This window comes from Sylvia atricapilla, chromosome 1 (assembly GCF_009819655.1).
Source record: "Sylvia atricapilla isolate bSylAtr1 chromosome 1, bSylAtr1.pri, whole genome shotgun sequence".
Lineage (NCBI taxonomy): Eukaryota > Metazoa > Chordata > Aves > Passeriformes > Sylviidae > Sylvia > Sylvia atricapilla.
Genome location: NC_089140.1, coordinates 73561193 through 73580916, shown reverse-complemented (window position 1 = coordinate 73580916; position 19724 = coordinate 73561193). Strand labels below are relative to the sequence as shown.

General features: G+C 34.4%; 1 protein-coding gene across 1 annotated transcript in view; it reads right to left on the bottom strand.

Annotated features, from left to right (window-relative positions):
* The window catches only part of CDH9 (cadherin 9), a 47347-nt gene extending 28506 nt beyond the window's left edge, over nt 1-18841 (bottom strand). Inside the window, exon 1 of the mRNA XM_066326195.1 lies at nt 18507-18841. Coding sequence (XP_066182292.1) covers nt 18507-18543 — 37 coding nt within the window. The 5' untranslated portion in view covers nt 18544-18841. The remainder of the gene's footprint in view (nt 1-18506) is intronic.
* Between the last annotated feature and the right edge of the window lie 883 nt (nt 18842-19724).

The following is a 19724-nucleotide window of genomic DNA, read 5'->3' as shown; positions in this document are numbered from 1 at the left end:
AAGAACTGGGATGGGGAACATCTTACTGTTTAACTTTGTTTCTTACCATCCTACTCTATTTTTAATGTGCAATCCATTAAATTAATTTTTCAAGCAAAGTCTGTTATCACTCTCGTGGTAATTGATATGTAATCACTCTTTACTTCAACCCCTGAGCTTTTCCATTTTCTTTTCTCTCGCAGTTTTGTTGCGGAGAGGGAGTGAGAGAGCAGTTGGGCGGGCTTCTGGCACCTGGCCATGATCAAACATGTCACAGAGCAAATTGGTGTGAAGGATGACACAGAAAATGTGAGAATAACTACAATAGCAGTCTAAGTAGTGATAACATCACTCTTCTGCAAAGCCAAGTCCATTTCAACCCAATCCAACCCAGCAAGTCTAATCCATTTTAGGATGGTGACTAAATCACAGAGTTCTCAAGAGGTATGTATTTTCCTTTTCCTTTTTCTTTTCCTTTGCCCTTTCACCTTTTTCTATCCCCTTCCATTTTTCTTTTTCTCCTTGTCTTGATTATGGAAACATAAACACTTTGATAACATGCCTGTTGTATGATATATGGAGTCCTAATGTAGGGGCAGCAAAATGTAGAAGGTAAATCTCTCAGGTAACCTGAGAGAAGACAAATCTATATTTAATCTGTGTAAGTAGTGCTGCTGTGTGTGTTTGAGTGTGCTTAAAAAAATCATGTAAGTGCATGTAAAAATGTAGAACCCAAAAAGGAAAACTATTAGTTAGATCATCACTTCATATCTAGGAACTGTCAGAATTGAGATTAACTAACACAGATTACTAGAACTCATGAGGAGTGAGACATAAATTTGAAAAAAACATACCACCAAAAAACTCACAACTTTTGAAATGAGAATGCTTTTTTTGAATTATGTTTAAACTGCTTTCTATTCCTTTGTGGTATTTAGTGTTTAAAAGAGTCCCTCTGGTATAATTAGGTCTCCCAGCATGATACCAGAGTCCATTGCAAAATTGTAGTAAATAGCCTGAAGAGGATTGTTGCAGTGCAAAAGAGGTCTTCCACTGGAGGAGACAAGCACATATTTTGCTACGTTTTCATGTGAAGTCATGCTGTTCAGCATGCAACTCCTGTTCCTGCTTAGCTCTTTTGGCTGATAATGAATTACAACAGCTTCTGCCATTCAGAAGGGTGTATCTGCATCTACTGGAAAAAAATTTGGTTTTATTATAACTTGTACTGTAACCTTCATTATAAAAAAAAATGTTCTCCATCTTGAAAGAAGAAAATGAGCAGATTATGTTGTTACTAATGTGAGCTTCAAGATTCCACCATGAATGTTGGAGAAAAAAAAGTCCAGTGATTTAAATATCATTCAGAACCTTTTTATTTTTTTAACAAAAGAGAAATCTGTAAGTTCAAACTGCATTTTGATTCTGACTTTTTTTTTTTTTTTTTTTTTTTTTTTTTTTATAAAATTAGTATTTAAGAACAATTCAAACTTCTGATTTTAAGAAAAAATTAAAAGGCTTAGGCTTTGGGTGGCCAGTAAAAAATGTTGAAAAAGTAGTTTGGAAATAAACCAGTTTGAAAATGCTGAAGCAGGATGTTTTTATGTTTTTTACATCAGACAGCTTCATTTCTATTTTTTTTTTTTTAAGTCGACTTCTGTCAAACTTGGCTATTATTGAAAAGTTCTGATTTTTACAGAGGAGTTTTGTTTGTGTATGTGAAGAGAGTCTGTTTTGTTTTCAGAAATAGAAGACAAGCTGGGGAAAGTGGAGAGGCAGGAAGGACTTTATCTCCCTAAAGAGAAGCTTTAATGCTTGCTTCCTGTTTACAAGCACAATGGCAATCTGCTGTTCATCAAGTTTATCTACAGAGGGAAGATTTTAGAAGGGGGTTACTTTTACATGTGAAAAAGATTTGGGCAAGCTCTGGAAAACCTCTGGAGACAGAATTGGGAATTTTGTACGTGCATAAGCCTAAAGAAAATGAAGAGACATGTAGTTTGCTCAGACAACGTCGCTCCAAGGATTACGCAGATGTAGTCTGGAGATGCCCCTGCTTAAAACATTAGTGAAATTTTAAGTGAGCTACAGAAATTTTGAGGGGTTTTAAACCACTTTCATACTTGAGAGCAGGTTATTCTCTCTGTGCTTGGGCAATGAACCAGACAAATGAGGAACTAGGAGCTGTGGGCCACTACCCAAGCCTAAAATGTTTAGGGAGGCATTGGGCTCACCACCAATGTCTCATTACCACATCATCTGGATGACATCACTTCTGACAACTTTGTATGTAAAAGATAGGACTAAATAAGGTTGAGATACAACTCCTATTATTTTGATTGGAAGAAAAATCTACCTAGAAAGCTGAAAGAATAGCGAACTGTGGTCTTTGGTACATGACCATAACTTAGTGAAGCTTTCACTAGACTGGTCTTCCTTTTATGTAGAAAGGGCCAGAAGGTTGGCAGCATGAAAGATTTTGTAGAACAGAGGAAGAAGAACAAATAAAAGCAGAAAAGGAGTAAGTTGCAGCAGGTAAATAGATACATGGTTGAAGGCAGAAGAGGAGTAAATTGGCATAACCAAAAAAAAAAAAAAAAAAAAAAAGGAAGCCAACTTAGAATAAGTAAGCGACCTGAGGAACTAGACTGAAAAAAACAATAGCATTTAAATGAAAAAGTGAAAAGGACCATAAAATGTAGTTCAGCCATACATATTGGGAAGAAATTTCATAAAAAGACAAAAGAGAGGAGGTAAAAAGATGGCATAAAATAGGACACGTGATAAATAATTAATAAACTGCATTTTACCTAGTCAAACAACTTTTAATTATCTATTGCACAGTTATGAGGTGAAGCTTAATTTCATTTGAAAACCTGTTGTTTTACTTTTGTGGTTCCTATCTCGTAATATTTTTGATTGAGAAACCAGCTGATATACTAGCTACTGTACATGGTTACTATGCTCTTGTTTTTGATATCCACTAATGTCCCAACCCAGGAATCACAAACTTTGCACCACTGTGGTGTAGGTAAAAAATCACTGAAATCCTTGCTAATGTGTCTAAAAGTAATGTGTGAGTGACTTAAGAAAACCAAACTATGCTGCCTACTGTAGCCTTTCTTTCCCTCAGTACTACCTTTTCCTTTCCATTTCAGTACATATCAGTAAAAAACACTCATTTCAAAAATATGAGATGCTATTTTTGCACATCTTTACTTCAGAAGCAGTACTTTATATTGTGTAAACCAAATGAGGAAAGAATATTCATAATTTCTTGTATGTGTTGCATTTGGATGGTTTGAGGGTTTGTTAACTGCATCCTTTCCAATGACAAAAGGAAACCCCATTGCAGATTATGTTATGAGAACTTGCATTAGAGAAGGAACCAAGCACTAATGACTGTCTCACCACACAGAGAGATGCAATGTGACCAAGCTGCTCTTTCTATAATCTGCCTGCATTTGCCACTGAATACAATACATGCACCACTGTAACATAATGTCAGAAACTGAACTAGGAAATAATGGCTGAAATTGAACAAAGCCTCCAGCTCTCACTCTCCTGCTGTTTGATACCTTGATACAGTAACTTTAGTTTTCCTTTGGCAGTAATTGTAACTGTGAAGTGCATCAGATGCCCTGCATGAGAATTTGAAAAGCATTATGGATGCAATAACAAGTGGGAAACAGTAAAAAGAATGAGGAATAATTTGAAGGACTGGTGAGTGAACAACTCTGTGCAAGTTTATTCTTCTCTGAAGCTCCTTTTTCCCCTTCTCACCATAAAGTCACTTTTGAAACAGTAATACTGGTGCAATCAAATGGCACAGATGAAACAGAAGAAAGAGTAATCAGACTCTTTCAAGTGTTAACGTAGATTGGTTTTTACATTTAATTTTCTAATCACTAAAGAGGTACAGTATATAATGATCTGCTATCCTTAATAAATGAACTGCAGCTTAGAAATCTTGATTTTGCTCAATACTCTGGACATCTTTAGAATTAGATTGCATCTTTTTATAAGGCAGAACAAGTATCCACAGTCTATATTTAAAAACACAATAAATTTCAATTAAAATGCTTCATCACAGAGCTATCCTCAAAATTTCAAATAATGATGAAATGCATTGGTAATTATGTTTCTGGGTCTGAAGCTGCTGTATGTACAGAAGGTTGATCCAACTAGAATTAGTTGCCAATAAAATTGACACATTGAAGGAGCCACAAGTAACGCTAAAATATGGCCATAAATTACCCTGGTTACTCCTAATTTGCCCACAGGGGATGTGGAAATAAGCCACCTGTATCAAGTGGCAGCTGCCCTCCACGTCAGCCCTATCACGACTACACCACTTGTTTCCTTTCTACAGATGAAAGCAGCAGTTTTCACCCTCTGCCTCATCTTAATTTCTGAATACACTAAAAGAGAGAAGCAATATTCAGCTGCTTTTATGATTAAACATAGGAAGGATTTGCCCTGTTGATCCTATTAGGAGAAGCAGTAGTTTATAAAGGCTGAAGCATGCTTATCTCTTGGTTAAAAATCCCTACTTCTAGCCAACAGTTTCAAATAAGGCTTTAGTTTTATTTAAAACTAAATTTAAAAAAGTTTGGTTTTTTTTTTTTTTTTTTTTATATTTACAGAATAATGACTTAGTCATAAAAATGTCGTTTCTTCATTACTCTTAGCTTCCTTCGTTCATGTAATACAGCTTTAAGATACTTTCTGCTTTGCTGTTTTCTCAAAAGCATTTGTGGTCCTTCAAACAAATTTTGAGATTCTCACTTAAAAGAAAACAAACAAACAAACAAACAAACAAAAGCCTAAAAAACCCACATTTTCAAAGCTTCAATTCTGATGTACATGTCTGTATTGTGTATTTTGCAGCGCAACACTAAAAGTTTTATTTTTTAAAGAAGGAACAAGTTAACATTCTGCACTTATTTTTCATTTGCCTTTTTTTTTTTTTTTTCTTTTAACTTGGCTTTTGTATCCTTCATGAGTTTTTGAATTTCTACTAAGAATGAGAACTAGAACCTTACTCTCATTTTCACCTTCAAAATTAGTCTATAATACAAAGTAATGGAAACCTTTACAGAGTTTGTACTTATGCCAGCTCTTCAAACAGGTGCTTTTTAAAGCCATATGTGAATCTCTGTTACGGGTATAAGAAAGTACATCATTTTTATGATGACAGGCTGGCTTCATCTTTGTGTTACTTGAGATCATTTTTGCCATCTGTTGAAACTCCTTTTTAGGTAGTGATAAAGTTTGTCTCTTTAAACATTAATACAGCTGTGGGAAACAGCAATTTCCATAAAAATGTAGTCAATGAAGTCTGTGATATTATGGCAGCCTCAAATTTACATTAGTTTATAATGTGTGTTTCATAAAAATTTCTTGCTTCTGTCATGCTTAGATACTCTGGACGTCTTCTGTTAAAATAACAATAAAAACCTATAATTTTGAGAAATGTAGCCTAAAACTAAGCAAATTAATAAAATTTCAGGATTATCTCAATTATTTGCTTTTAAAGTTACATTTATTGGAGTTCCATTTTCACACTAAAGCAGAACACTTAGAGAGTGTGCGTGTGTATATATAAGTAAATATAGATGTGTTGGTGTATTGGTGTAGGTACAGGTCTAGAATATTAGGTGGGGTCAATCAAGAGACTTTTCTATTATTTTTTTTTCAAGACATTTCATTTATCTCCAAAAGTGTTCAAATACCTTAAGTATAATGTGTCAAGTTATTCAAAGCCAAAAAGTGTTCTGCTAAAGACTGTTCAATTTTCACTATGTCTACAAATCAATTGGAAGTTCATTGGCTATTTAGTGGAAGACTCCACTCACAGTAAATTATCATGGGGACAATCTCATCTGGACACATCTCACAGGTGGGCGTGCTTCTAGTTGAAAAAATTTAAAGGTGTTTACTACAAATTACTTGCTTGGAAAATGCTCCTGAAAATGCCTGAGCCAATTTGAAAATGCTTAACACTGTGGTGATTATCACTCAATGGAAATTAATTTGGCATATTCATTTCAAGAGTTTGTTTATTTTCCTCAGGTAGGTACACCTTCCTAATAGCCAAGGTGTCTTTTCAAATTGCAATCATGAAGTCAGTAAGTATCAGTCTTCTGGACCATGAAAGATACGATTATTTTTTAACCTTCCTCCCTCTTAAAGCACTTTTCTGAACTAAAGAAGTAGCTATCCTTTAGGTGTGCAGTAATTTTTTTCACTACTGTCACATACTTTGACTTTATGAGGAAATAAACTTCCAATTTCTTTTACTGTGTACATAGCCTTGTATATCAAAGGCTATTTATCTTTTGTCTTGGAGCAGAATGAAGTTACTGTTATTGAGATGGCTTTCTGGCAAGAATCCTTGATGAGAATTTGGGGTTTATTGGCAGCTAAATGCAAGATATGTATGGGGTACATTAAGTTAGATTGCATTGTTCTGATTTGTTTGAGGGTTGCTTGTTTTTAATCTCTAATTAAGTGTGAGAAATGTGTTTTGAATATGAAAATATGAACAACTTTCATAAGGAATAAAACTGATACTTGTACACATCTCATTCATGCTTGATCTTCATTTTACAGTGTCACATATCTATGAGCTTGTAGGAAAAAGCTATCCTGGAAAGTGTTCTGAGGCATCTGATAAGATAGTACAAAATTAAGTAAATGTCGACATCAGGATTGCTGCCATTGTGGAAACTTGCAGATGTACATTTTACAAGACATTGAGAAAAACACATGATAAATGCTGTAACCTATTTGTTTTCATGCTTACTAAAAGATGAGTAACAGTGGGAATAATATAATAACTTTTCAAATAAGCAGAAGTCAGAAAAGAGAGTCCAGGATAAGACTTTTCTTACCATCATTTTCCTGACTCTCTGAAGCCTGTGTATGGTTCAGAAAATTTGCAAATCTACTATATGATTGACTAGATGGAAAAATGCTGTTTCATAACAGAATTTAAGCTGAAGAATTAATTGAACTAAGAAAAGCACACATGTAACTGCCATTCCTATAATCCATCTTCTCTGTTGCTAAAAACTTGTAATCAATTATTTTAATGATTTAATTAAGAAAACAATATTTATGTAATATATTAAAATATATGTATGTAATGTATGTGTGTATATGCATATGTATGTATAGGCACATTTTATGTGAAAATTTTGCTAATTTAATAATACTATATCCATTGTGGACAGATATTGTATCATATCTATTATGGTGAATAATAGACTTCTTGGGGGCAAGTAATGTTCTTTTCCTGTGTTTTCTACTCTTAGGCTGCTTGAATTCTGCAGCTAAATAATTTTGGATTGAAGTGGTACTAATAATTCAGATTTTTCTGAGATAAAGTTTTAACTTCCCAGTAACCTTTCTAAAATTGAGGATTAGGGTGGAATGAGACAGCTCACAAAAAGAGGTATACAAGATAAATGAAGGGTTTAGAATCTAGACGTTTGTTTTGTGAGATTGATCTGTTTGATGAGACTGCTATCTCTTCTGAAGACTGAAAATTATGTCAAAGCATCTTCATGTGTGTTCCCTCAGTGTGATGATTAGTGAATTCATATTATATTAGAAAAAATGTATTTTATCTTAAGCCTAAACATGATCCTTTGTATTTTATTTATATATTTTAGAGATTCTTAGAAGTTATGCAAAAGTCTTGTAGAGAAAAACAGACAAATCAAACCAAACCGACAGAATCAACCCTGTCTTTGTTTTTCAGTTTCAAAATAGATGCACACAGGTGTTAGTGTAATTAAAAACAAACAAACACCTCAACTTTACAGACAGCTACTACATAATGTCAGCAACTAAGGTGAATACTCAGGCATTCAGAAAGCTGTCTTTTTTAAATTAAAACTTGAAAATATTCTGCATTCCGTAGATTAGGCTAAGTAAGCATCCCAGATGGGCTTTAATTTAACAAATAATAATAATTTTTAGAAATTATACTTCTCAATGTAATTTGAAAATAATATTTTATAGCTACATGTAATTAAAAAAAAAAACCTCAAGCAGATTTACCTTTTAGCTAGTTAATTGCAATGCTTGTCTTAGATCCACGTAACCAGACTCCCAGCCAACTACAGAATCACCACTTGAGAAATCCTATTCTCAAAAATCATTTAAATGAAGAAAAGTTTTTTTTTCAGACACCTAAAAGTGCACAAGGAGCATAATTGCATGGTTTCAGAAAAGAACTCTGTGTGTTAGCTTGATATAAACAGTGACACTAATGTAGCACTTTTAATGCATAATCTGTCCTTAGACAATCTCTCCTCTCCAACACTATGCTGTTTAATGTCTGGCATATTTTAGTTGTAATGAAGGCTATAAAACACATATGCCTCTGTTTGACATGTTCCTTCTAAAAAAAGACACAGGGGTTCCTAATATTAGTACTGTTAATTAGTGCCAGCTATTCCAGTCCTTAGTACCAGCAGTTCAATTGCTGCAGGCTTCAATATGGTCCCATAAACGTGAGAAGGGTCTCACTGCAAGTCTTATTTTGTATCATGTCTGAGAAAAAGAAAAGTTATTTGGTGGTTGGTAGCTTCAAAAGCTCATAAGGGAATAAATTAGGTGCCTATAAACTGGCATTGTGCATAAAAATTCTATTTACTGTGGCTCTGAAAACAGGTTGCTCATGGTTGTGAATAGCAACATATTTATAGCAAAAGATGTATAGAAGGGTGTATGTTCATATCATGGGTTTTATAAACTGGCTGAAGCAACATGCTCTTTCAGAATGTAAGTGATATTTTTGGTTTTCAGATGTGAAGCCATGAAAGATGAAAGGTTTGAACATATGATCAGAGGGAAAACATCTCTAATCAGGCAGACCCTATCCCATTGTATTGCCCTCAGTGTAAGCAAAAGTGCTGATGTGAAGAATCCGGAAACATTATGCATCTATTTACAGATTGTGGTGTTACAGCTGAAAATCTAATGAAATAAAAGTAAGGAAAATTAATGCATCAAAAAATATTTATTGTAGATGTGCAACAGGAACTTTTAATGCTAGTTTCAAGCTCTAATTTAGAGATGTACAGGTCTCTGTTTTGGGGAGGAGGGTGTTTAGTGGTTTGGGTTTTTTTGTCTTTTTTCATTTTGTTTTGTTTTCAATGTGCATAGATAATGAGAAATAATAAATTTGTTGCAATAATGTAGCCAGGCAGACAGTTTTGCAATGAGTAATTTCAAAGAGATAGAAGGGGAGGCACATTTAACACGACCCAGATCTGAACATTCCTTTTGGCAAGATGACTGTCATTCCAAGGCTATCATTTCGATGTCCATTGCTGCAGTAGCTGAATTGATTATTAAGTATCTGTGGAGTAGAGCTGTTCTAGTCTTCTATGAAGTAGTAATAAATTGAGTTTAGAAGAGTTTGTAATCAGCTTAAAACTGCATCTCCAAAGTTTAGACCCATCAATTGATGAATGCTAAAGTCCCATATAGTGGTATACAAGTCATTTATCCTGTTACTAATTGCTGCATTTGAACTTCTAGCACCCTCTTTCTTCCTATGAAAAATATTTTTGACCAGTACACCATGAAAGGTCAGCAGGCGGAGGTCTAAGTGAGCTCTGATGAGGGCCCAGACTGACAGTTAGTTGACAGTGGCTCAGTCCTCACAAGACAGAAATGGAAAAATTGTTTATCCTTCCCTGTTTTAGCAGCAAACACTAGTTACTTTTACTTGCTGACAGCACTTCTTCAAAACTCCAATTTTTTGTACCACCAAGAGTCAGTTGTTACTCACAGCAGGTGACTAAATGGTTGTGGTTTACCCATTGTGCTGCCTCCAACTTATGGTGCCTTAAGAAGAAACCAAATGTTTCCCCATCTCAAAAGAAAAGAAAAAAAATAAGAAATAAAGTGAGGAATCCTGTTTAGGTTAGAAGGATTTTGTAGCTGAAGAAAAATGGATATGTCAAGTGATTCTTTAGCTAATGTTAGACACTGCTGGATGAAAGAGTCTCACCTGCTTTTACCTGCTACATTTTACATATTCCTGCCACTTCCCTATCCCTAGCTCTGGCACCCAACCTCATGTGATCTGATCCAGGGAACAGAAGTAGCAGAAAGGGAATATTGACCTTGAACAATCCATCTTCATCATGATTTAACTCCTTAAAACTTCTTCCAGGTTAAGAAAATGGTGAGAAAAACATAAGAGAGCACAACTGGGAGGGAATGGAGAGACCAAAAGAAGAAAGAGTGGTGCTCCTTTTTATGTAGCTTGAGAATTATCTACAATGTTAAAATGTTCTGTAAACTTTAGATTTACTAATTATTTGAATTCTTTGGAAAGATGTTACAGATGTTTTCTACTGGGCTTCTGCTTCTTTTCTACTGGACCAAGCCTTTGGCAGGGTCCCCCACAACGTTCTTTCTCTAAATCAGAGAGAGGGATTTGACAGGTGGACTGTTAGATGAATAATGGATTGGTTTGACAGTTACATCCAGTGTGTAGTGGTCAGTGCCTCAGTATTCTGATGGACATCAGAGACAAGTGATGTCCCTCTGGAGTGTGTACTGGGAACAGTGTAATTTATTATTGTAATTAATGACATAGATAAGGCAATCAAGAGTAGCTTCAGCAAACTTGTTGACCCTAAGCAAGTAATGTGATTGACACATCTGAAGAACAGGATGCCATCCAGAGGGATCTCGACAAACTTGAGAGCTGGTCTCATGGGAATCTCATGAGGATTAACAAGACTAAGTGCAAGGTGCTGCAGCAGGTTTAGGGCAACACTCATACCAAGACAGGCTGAGGCATGAACAGATTGAGAGGAGCCCTTCTGAGAAGCACTTGAGGGTGCTGCTGGATGAGAGACTGGCCATAACTCAGCCGTGTGCACTCACAGAGAGCCCATAAAACCAAGTATGTTCTGGTCTGCATCAAGAGCATCTTGGCCAGCGGGGTGATACACCACCTGGAATGCATCCAGCTCTGGGGTCCCCAGAGCAGGAGCAACATGGACCTGTTGGAGCAAGCCCAGAGCAGGCCATGAAGAAGATTAGAGGGATGAAGCACATCTCCTGTGCAGAAAGACTGAGAGAATTGGAATTGTTCAGCCTGGAGAAGAGAAGGCTTCATGACTACCTGATTGCAGCCTTCCAGTACCTGGAGGGAGCCCAAAAGAAAGAGGGAGAAAGACTGTTCACAAGGGCCTGTAGTGACAGATGAGGGGGAATCATTTTAAACTGAAAAAAGTTTAGATTACATATTAGGAAGAAATTCCTTAGTTTGAGGGTGGTGAGGAAGTGAAACGGGATGCCTGGAGAAGTTTTCCCGTTCTTGGGAGCATTCAGCGCTGGGTTGGATGGAGGTCTGAGCAACCTGGTCTAGTGGAAAGTGCCCCTGTCCACGACAGGGACCTAGATATCTTCAAGGTTCCTTCCAACTCAAACTGTTCTATGGTTCCATGATATACACAATGCATACATATTACCTTTAGATGTGATTACTTGTATTTTAGGTTTATTTTATCTTCAGTCTGTAACAATGAATAATAGTAGTTTAAAATGGATATTTATATTTTACAGAAATTATACACATTGATTGTGGAATGAGCAACACACAGGAAGATCCTAACTCTTTTGTAACATCCATCTGGAAGTCAGCACAGCTGTACAAACTCAAAATAACCTGCTTGCAGTACCAGAGCTGTAGTAAGTGCCTTGCAGACATCCTTTTTGATAGGAAAATGTTGTCCATAGCATACACATAGATAAATGTGTAGACAAATCATAGAATAATTTAGAGGTAAAAAAAGTCATGATCTAAATAAGATTCTTTTGGCATTCTGCTGGGTTTATTTTGAATACTAGAAATATGAAGTTTTAAAGCATCCATTCATCCTACTCTTCTTTAGTTCTTCCTCATGCCAAATACAAAAATTCTTATAAATACTTCTATATACTTTCCTAATAAAAATACTATACTTGTCCTTAACAGACTTCATGCCCAAAAGTGGAAGCAAAAACCCCAAATACTCCAAAATTCTTTGAAAATATCCTGGAAATATTTATGATTTTGACTACTTAATGAAAAGAGGGTTTTGACTTTTCTGCCTTGATGACTTAAGAAATGTTGCTAGACATTGAACTCTTATTTAATATATTTTTATTTTATTCATTACAAAGACTTGTATGAAAATAATAAAGAATTAAAATAAAAGTTCTGCATTTAAAAAATATTCAAGTACTTACAAAGATTTTGAAATTCTTTAGTTATAGTGGCAAATGCAAAAAGAAATATTGAAAGTATACAAGTTACAGAATTTCTACCATCATGTTTAGTTTGACTAAAAGGAATTCTAATTCTATCTTGTAAAATATGAACTTGTGGATAAAATATTTATTTGAAATATATCTTTCTCTTAAAGCTTACTCAATAATTCATTTTAAAATAGAGTGCATGCTAACAACTAGAATTCTGAAGTTTTTCAAGTTAGCAAACTAGGTTTTTTTAAGCTTGTGTCAAAGTCAAGACAGTCATTCATAGCTTCTTTTTATAAACATCAGAAACCAAGGAAAATATGCAAAGGAGAAAATATAAATATTTCCTGCTGAAACATGAAAGATGAGAGCTGCCTCCCTTTCGCTGTTTATACACATCTGTAGATTAATGGGTACTGACATAAGCAAAATCAAATATAGAAGATGTGATGGTTACTGCATTTGGTTAATTTTCTTCCTTTATTTATTATTTTTTCCCCCACCATAAGGCCTACTTGCTCTTGTGAGAACTTCCTATACAAAATAGCAAACTGCTCTTGAGAAACGCACTTGAGATTATGTGATGCTGAAAACATGGTGTAACTAAAAATAATATTAGAATGGAGTGCAGTCTTACTTAAATGAAATAGTAGTCATGATGATTATAGATTCCCAAGAGATAGTATAGAAATATTGAACAATGATAATGGAACTTCTAAGAGAATCATTGCATAATTGGTGTTTCAGGATATACTACTGCACACAAAAGACAACAGCACAGTAATAAGAATGCTGATGTTAATGCATATTACCCAGTGTGTTTTACTGCAATCTCATCTAGCTTTATATTCATGTGTGCCTTTTACATATATATTTTATTTATGTATTTTATTTACAATACCTGTTCAATACAAGGCATGGTTAGTCTTGCCATAATCATCTACACCTCAAATGAAAATGACCATATTTATATTTTGTATTTAACATTCTTCTATCAAAACCCACTGATCAGCTAAAAAAAAAAAAAAAAAAACACCTGATTTTTTTTATTATTATTTTAATTAAAAGTGATATAATGGAAAAAAAAGTATGTTCTAAAATTAACTATTTAAAATATGCTCACCTATATTTAGATGAATCCTGTACTGTAGAAATCCTGAAATATGTTACGTGTCTTTGCTTAGATCTATAAATTTAGAAAGCAGCAGTTAGAGGAAATAACTGGTAAGCTAAATTAGGCATTGTCCCATTTCCTAATAGAATCAATGCAAAGATTAAAATTTTGTTGTGAAATGCTCATCATCTGCAACTTGAAGAAGCTTAATGAGATAAGGCTGGAAAGCCTTACTCATTAAAATTAGCAAAGCAGGTACAGAGGGATGTAATAATATTGACCTGGATGTCAAAAGGGATTAACTATATAGGACATCTCATTGCTAACTCCCCTTTTCAAAAACTTCTTGATAGTTTTATTTATAGCCTGAGAAAAGGGGTTTACTCAGTGAGATGAGGTGCTAGTTTTGATTAGATTTTATTTAGGATTTTTTTAGGAATATTTCACTTGGAAAAATGCTTGGATTGATCTTATACTTACGGAAGCCTTGAAGATGAATTACTAGATTTTAAGTGTGATTAAAGACATACTTTTCATTCTACTTGAAGAGGAAATAAAAAAAAACCATATTAATAATATTTATTTTATTTTCTCTGAAGTTTTGGGGGGTTGGATAAGTAGTTCAGACTAGATCCTTCTTGAAGTCCTCCATATCTTCACTGAGACCAAGACTGTACCTGACAATTTCGGCATTCCATTGGTTTAAAATGTTGAACGTCTTTTATAAATTTGTTTATATTATTATGTTTTGATTAATCTTTATCGGTCTTCCTACCCTCTTTTTCTCATTGTTTTTTGAAATTATATTTTATTTACTCAATTTACTAAATCTGAAATGATTGACAGGATTCTTCCAATCAACTCTAGTATTGTTCAAAAATACAGCTACAGCAGTTATTATACTTTAGCACTTTAGTACAGGAGGTGATTTAATGAGAAATTCCATGTTATTGAGTTTTAGAATGTTTTAAACTAACTTTCTCATTCAACTTTTTAAGTTAATATCAGTTTAACATGATAATTTCCATAAAATTTTCTGAAATGACTCTGCAGTCAGCTCACTTCAGTGGTTTTGATTACTCCCAGTACTAACTTTTCTACACAGCATTTTAGGTTTAGTCATAACACTGTTGGATTGGATCCTATTTAGGCATAGCAGAGCTAATTTATACATAACTTGATGGCTGCACAAACAAGTGCACAAATAAGCATTCATATTTCCCCCGGGCTTGGATAGGTTGTGCTGAAAATCCACGTTGTGCTTTCACTCCTCTTACTACCAAACTAGTTAAATATGACGGAGGTTTGCTTATTGGTGCTGAAAATCACACATTCTGTCAGAGGTGTTGACTTACCATTTTCCCTTGTGTGCTCTAGACACAGTTATTCCAAGAAGCAGTCAGTTACACACTGAGAAGTACATAGTATGATTGCAATTTGAATAACAGATATACACACAGCTGGAAACATTGCTAGTGATGGTTCCTCTTCAATTTCTCAATCTTAGTGGCATTTTCCAGGGCTTTCATAAATATCTGCTGTCATATTGGTTGGACTTGGCAAACATAATAAATACAATAGTTTAGAAAAAAAAAAAAAAAAAAGTGGTTTGAGACAGAAAATTGGGAAGAGATAAAAATTTGAAAGAAACTGGGATTTTCCTACAGATTTTTGACCTGCTTATCATGAGTATATCTACTTCTTATAGTGTGTATGGTGTTACCATGTAGTGATTTCCAGCCATAAAACTTCTTTGATTAGATATGCAAAAATCTCCATATACAGTCTAAAAAGTATCCCTCAAAATTTCAGATGTTTATGTAGGTAATGCAGGAATTTGACTTTTTCATTTCAGTTAGTCTTAATAAAGATGATCACTCTCTTCCACAGATTCTTGTTCTTATTGTTTTATTCTTATTTTCATCCATTTGTTGTAGAGAAAATATAGAATTAAAAGGCACCTAATTTTTTATTCTGTAGTCTTCTGTTTTTCTTAAGTGCTATTCTGTGATTTCTTTTTTTATTCTGCTCAGCTCTGCACTGGTTCAACCCCACCTTGAATGCTGTGTGTACTTTTGTGCAACACAGTATAAAAGGGAAGGGAAGGGAAGGGAAGGGAAGGGAAGGGAAGGGAAGGGAAGGGAAGGGAAGGGAAGGGAAGGGAAGGGAAGGGAAGGGAAGGGAAGGGAAGGGAAGGGAAGGGAAGGAGAGAGAAAGAAAGAAAGAAAGAAAGAAAGAAAGAAAGAAAGAAAGAAAGAAAGAAAGAAAGAAAGAAAGAAAGAAAGAAAGAAAGAAAGAAAGAAAGAAAGAAAGAAAGAAAGAAAGAAAGAAAAAGAAAGAAAGAAAGAAAGAAAGAAAGAAAGAAAGAAAGAAAGAAAGAAAGAAAGAAAGAAAGAAAGAAAGAAAGAAAGAAAGAAAGAAAGAAAGAAAGAAAGAAAGAAAGAAAGAAAGAAAGAAAGAAAGAAAGAAAGAAAGAAAAAGAAAATTTGTGTGTTAGAGAGCATCCAAATGAGGGCAACAAATATGGAGAAGGGCCTTGAGGGAAAGCTGCATGAGGAATGGCTGAAACCAGTTGCTCCATTCATCCTGGAGAAGAGGAGATGAGGGGAGATCCCATTGCAGTTGCGACTTCCTTGTGAGGGGAAGAGGAGAGGCAGACACTGATCTCTCTGGTGACCAGTGACAGGACTTGAGGGGACAGCATGGAGTTGTGTCAGGACTGGTCTAAGCTGGATATTAGAAAAAGGTTCTTCACCCAGAGGTTCGTTGGGCACTGGACTAGTCTCCCCAGAGAAGTGGTCACAACACTAACCTTGAAAGATTTCAAGGAGTGTTTGAACAATGCCCTCAGGCACAAAGTGTTCTTGGGGTGTCCTTCTCAGGGCTAGGAGTTGGACTTCAATGACGCTTGAGACTGTCTCCCAGTTCAGTATAGTCTATGATTCTGTGGTTCTATGAATTGTTTTACACAGCACTCTAACCTCGAGTTAAACTTTAAATTCTACAAGACAGAACCAACTAAAAGTTTTTGGCCTACTGCTTTAAAAACGTTAATTTTCAGGCTTCTATTTTAGTTGAGGTTTTTTTTCCAGTTAGGACATCCAACTCCTTCTCTGGAGGAACGGTACAAAAGGACTCCAAGAAAAAAAACTATATATATGTGTAATCTTATTTATATTTGTATGTTCATCCTGACCCTTGAATTAGCATTCTTATGACTGGCTTCAAAAATGTAGAATATCTGTTTCTAGAATGGACTGGTCTGGATTTGGGTTATTGTTCTATTACACTTAAAAAATTACAAAACTACTTCTATTCATTCAAATTCAAATGCTGAAAATTCCTATTCCAGTGGTTTTTATATTCCTAAATGTCAAGTAAATGTCAGCTAAATGGAGGAAAAAGTTACTCAGATCTTTTTTCTTCATATAAGAAGCCAAAGGACATTTTTGTACTGTTTATATCCTTTTTCTCAAGGAAAAGTAGACAAACACTTCTTCATAGTTAAACTCACATTTACTTGTGTCTTTTATGGACACTTCTCCAGCATAGAGTGCATTATGGTACTTACACTGTCATCCTTCTCATCAAATATAAACATTTCTCAGACTTAGTATTTCTCAGGCAGTGCCAAAGCACTGGATCATATTCACTTCTCTTTTATTCATGCCTCTCCATTGACTGTAATAATGTTACACTAAGTGATAACATTAAGCATGGACATCATATTTTTTCCTATCTATTCCCATAGAGTTCCTTCCTTAAAAATATATTTCAAATTAAATATAACACATGCAGTATCAACATTTTTCTTTCAGTGATTATCAGCAAAGTAAATTCTGAATGAAAAGGATTTCTCTATTTTTATTATACCTTTAAAAGAAGCATGCTTGGACTCCTCATATTACACATGGTAATATGTGTAATATGCATTTGTTCCTTTCTCATGCCTACAAAATATTTTTTTATTTATTATAAAATATTTTATAAGTATAGTATAAAATACTTTATTTTATAAAATAAGTATAGCTAATATTTATACTCTCATGTTTATAAAACAAATTCTTATTCTGTTATACTTTTTTTACTGCTCTCAGATATAAGCTTCCGGGAATTATTTTGTGAAGAAGTGTATTAATTCCATGGTATTTTATTGTCTCTCTTAACAATGCCATCATCCAGAGCTGACTTCACCAACCATTACAGTAAATCATGAGAAGTAAATAATACTTGAGAAATTTTCTGTTAGTTGTTTCCCATAGTCTATGGATTTTATGCTTACTTATGAGAGAAACTGTCTGCTGTAAAAAAGTGGAGCACTTAGGTAGTGATAACTTCTGATGAATGTGCGCTGGTGAATATTATCTATCACGTTATATATTTGAACAAAACTCTGAGAAATATTTTCCAGTTATGCTGTATTTATCACACCTACTGTAACTCCATATTTTTACTTTTCATTGAAGCAGTTATAAACGGGTGTAAGTTTTTACCCATAAAGGCAAATATTTTTAAAACAAAATAAGTTCATTATTTAGAGACAGTGTTCATATATTTGGTATGAAAAAATCACAATTAAATAATAAGTCCGTACTAAAACAAACAAACAACAAACGACCCACTAACAAGAACTATCAATACTGATAACAGGAAAAACAAACAAACAAACAAAAAAACAAAATGTAAAAGCATATTTTGCCGTCCTTTTGTGTACTAATTGATTTACATACTTACATGTTTAAAGTTGTTTCTCTCTAAAGGTACAAAAAAGTTTTGGTAAGTTAGACCTTAAAATACAAAGACAGTACTCTTTATGCAAGTGATAGCGTCAGCTGTGGCAAAACTATGTTGCATCTGATGAGATAGCCTTACATGCTGCATTTCTTGATGGTCTCAGTGGGCTTGAAAGAGTGAAGAGTAGCTCACAGCATGGAAAAAGAATTAAAAAGTATACAAAGATGAAACAAATTAATAAAAGCAGAAACCAATTATTTATGGTACATTGCTGGCAACAGAAATTGTTCCATGGATATTCAGAGCAGCTAGTAACAAGTGCCCCAAATAATAAATTACTTATAAGTTCCCAATCAGCTCAATCAGCTTTTTTTATTTTACATAAGGAGTTTTTACCTACCAACTCCAGACATCTCCGGAATACTGGCGGTGTACATGTCCTTGGTGAATTTTGGTTCATTGTCGTTGATATCGTGGATTTTAATGATAAATTCAGACTCTGGCTCCACTTGTCTTCCAGTTTTTCTGTCTATAGCCTTGGCACGTAGCACATACAGGGACTTTTCTTCTCTGTCCAATTTCTTTGCAGCATGAATATCTCCTGTATTTTCATCTATAATGAACAGACTGCCAGCCCCATCTCCTGTTAATATGTATTTTAAATTTCCATCTCCTTTATCTTGGTCAGTGTGTAGCTTCAGAGAGGTAGAAAAGAAGAATTTTATAAATATATGTATTGTTATTACAGACCAAATAATTCAGCATATATGACTAAGTCTGTACAATCTTGACCATAACTGGGGACAGTAGTGGTTATCTTCTGTCAGTCTGTTGGAAAAATTGAAAATTTTAGACTCAGTCATACACAAAAAATAGCTGCAAACAAACTCATAAGGACAGAGGAGAATGCAGAGGATATTGAAATAGTATTTAAAGTAACAAATTTATAACAAAAAATTACATTTCTTTGCACAGTCTGACCAGAAGCTATCAGAATTCTCCTTTTGGGAGATGACAGGTACTGTAAAACTCCCAAATTTCTAGTTGTAAAATATGTCTTCCCTTGTATTTACTGGTTGTTTATAAGGTAACCAGTTATCTTGAAACAAAATAGAAGAAATGAGTTTTAAGGATTAGAGATTCTGAATTTCCCCAAATCACCTATAAATGTTCTGATTTAAGTGACTTATGTTTCTATTTGTATCAGTTTCTTGTTTTATTTTTTTAAGGAACATCTTACCTCCTTCTTTCTAGTCCTCTCCACGCAGAAGAAATAATTTTCAAGAACATTAGGAGATAAATTTTCAAAGCATAGAGAGGGCTTTAACAATCCTTTTCCTACTGAAATTGTTTGTAAGAGCTCAAAACTCTCCCTGTGAATTTCCAGGTGCTGGTTTATTTCCCATACAGCACCATTATGAAAAAATGTGTAAAACCAAAATAAAAACAAACCATTGAAGATGACCCAGGCACTACAAAATTCTCACATAGTGCACTTCTTCAGGAGTCTATTCCTCTCATTTAATTTACATGGCCCTGTAGTTAATTTTTACACGCTTCTGCAGTATACATACCTTTTATATATTCTTACAGTCACACCTGGCTACAAATTGGTGAC